This window comes from Apis dorsata, unplaced genomic scaffold (assembly GCF_000469605.1).
Source record: "Apis dorsata unplaced genomic scaffold, Apis dorsata 1.3 scaffold_1161, whole genome shotgun sequence".
NCBI lineage: Eukaryota > Metazoa > Arthropoda > Insecta > Hymenoptera > Apidae > Apis > Apis dorsata.
In genome coordinates, this window is record NW_006264258.1 from 32,714 (window position 1) to 35,207 (window position 2,494).

The following is a 2,494-nucleotide window of genomic DNA, read 5'->3' on the forward strand; positions in this document are numbered from 1 at the left end:
AGCACGGAAACAAAGTCTGATGATAAAAGGTACAAAAAACCGAGTCTCGAAACAAATTAAATGTTTTAAATGTGTGCGAGATAGAGTTGCAACCGTATGAACTGTTGTTCAGAATCCAGTTTCCAAATTTTATCGCTCTCGCGTCATATTTAATATCAATAGGAACCATACAAGTTTTCTGCACCTTCTGACTTTGACAGTAAGATTATTGTAACATGTGCACTGTCGTTGTTCATTTAGTAATTAATAATTGCATAAATGAACAATCGATTAATAATGATGAATTATAATACACCAATGCTACGCTATATTTGCACATTAAGCTCGTTGTCGCTTGCCAGTATTGCTCTTCTGTATTCTTGCATAATTCTAACCGAACAGCAATCATTAAAGTTTTTACAAGTGTGACTTACCTGAGTTTCGTTCATTACCACTCTGTTGTTCGAATATGTTACAGCATTTTCTTTCAAATGGCTCTATATCCATCCATTCAGAAGCAGAATATCGTGAGCTATCCTAAAATATTCTAACGTATAAGATTATAGAAACCTTTTTTTATTGGAAATTCATATGATTGCGTACTAACTGGTTGTGCTTCTAAAACAAATATCACGTCGTCAAGAAAATAATATGCTTGGCCGAGATCTCCTTCGCAGAGGTAAGGTAGTTTGCTCCATGCCAGACATCTTAGACTTAATGGTGCGAAAACTCTGTCGACGAGGCTAGCTATTTGACCTTCTAGACCGTTCCCTTTTACTGGCAAATATTCCGACGGTTTGTGGTCATCTCTTTCACCAACTTCTACATAAGGGCTGAATGGAAGAACTAAAGCTACGACCAAACGACCACCTGGAGCTAAAGATGACTTTAGGCGGCGAAGTAGAGTGTTAGGTCGATCGCAACGATCCAATAAGTTTAGACAGAGAATCACGTTGAAGGGACTATTTTCGTACCATTTTTCTACATCGAGCACCCTAAAAAATAATAAATATATATATATATTTTTATATTTTATTTTAATAGATTATATGATATGTTATTTGTAATTAAAAAGAATAATGGTATATTATTATAATTAATTCACACAAAATATTTAATATGATCATCATATATATTTGTTTATAATTTAGTTTATATATATTTTATATATATATAATATTTATTTAATTATATAAAAACTGATTTTTTTTTAAAAAACAATGAGAATATATTTTTTAGAAGAAAATTTTCTATATCATTGATACTGAATTTAAAATATAATTGAAATAATAGATATATTTTGATATTAGATTGACGTTTAATAAAAAAAGTTTCCATACAATTGGATTAATCACATTAATATATTGAATAACTTATTATATCTGATTATATGTCCACATTTCTTTCTTTGGATTACAATTAAAATAATAGTTAATAAAAATATTCTTTAATTTTTAATATCAAAAAATATATCAAAATTATACGTAATAATATTATTTATAATAAGTTATAAAGAATATTAACTAATTATTTTAATCACTTATTATTCACAAAAATATATACATTGAAATAAGTATTTAGAGAATATAAGTATTTAATAAGAGTTATTCTGAATATTTGTTATAAGATAATAAGATAATAAGATAGTATTTGTTATAAGATAATAAGATAATAAGATAGTATTTGTTATAAGATAATGTTTGCTTCTTTATTCTTTATTACATTATTTTCTATTTATATTCTATATATTGCTAAATTTTGTATATTATTTATCATTTGTACTCACATATTTCTAAATTGTCCACTTTCAAAGTTATGTCATCAAATTATGTCATGAAGATCATTATAGTCTTATAAACAATTAAATTAATTTTAACTTTAGTTATTGAATTATGATATTAAAAATATTATTAATACTAGCTAAATTAAAAAGAATATAAATGATCTTGAAAAAAATTTGTTGTTCATCATTTGTCCTTTCGAAATATAGGTATTAATTATATTTTTTTCCTTTCATATATTATTTTCTTATCAAAAACAAGTGAAATATTTAAAATTTTAATTTAACTAAAATATCTAATTAAAACACTTCAATCGCTTACAATTAATTATGTAAATTAGTAAATTTAATATTAATATTAATTTAATTTTATTTAATTTCACAAAAATATTTCAAATAAAAAAAAATGAAATGAAATGAGTTTTAGATATTTAATAACTTTTATTTTGAATTAGAATTAGAATTGAATTAGAATTTGAAGAAATTAATATTTTGAATAAAACATTAATATAATTATATAAATTAATAAAAATCAATTTAACATTACATTATAATGATGATGACTTAAATAAAAATAAAATATTATAATCTTTAAATGTTTCAAAATTAAAATTTTTTTTATTTTCATTGATAGTTTAATTGATATTATTATTATTAATTTATTATTAATAATTTATGCTAAATATTTATATATATTAATATATAATAATTTCTAAATATTGTTAATTTTTTATA

At 22.8% G+C, this 2,494-nt stretch overlaps 1 protein-coding gene across 2 annotated transcripts in view; it reads right to left on the reverse strand.

Moving 5' to 3' along the window:
- Window positions 1-2,494, reverse strand: part of LOC102681008 (methyltransferase-like protein 9) — a 52,288-nt gene that overhangs the window by 3,646 nt on the left and 46,148 nt on the right. Inside the window, exons 4-5 of one of the 2 annotated variants that reach the window (XM_006624844.2) lie at window positions 587-974; window positions 414-516 (exon numbers count right to left, since the gene is read on the reverse strand). In XM_006624844.2, coding sequence (XP_006624907.1) covers window positions 414-516; window positions 587-974 — 491 coding nt within the window. Of the gene's footprint in view, window positions 1-413; window positions 527-586; window positions 975-2,494 lie in introns of those variants that run through there. The other variant, XM_031514738.1, reaches the window with a different exon arrangement.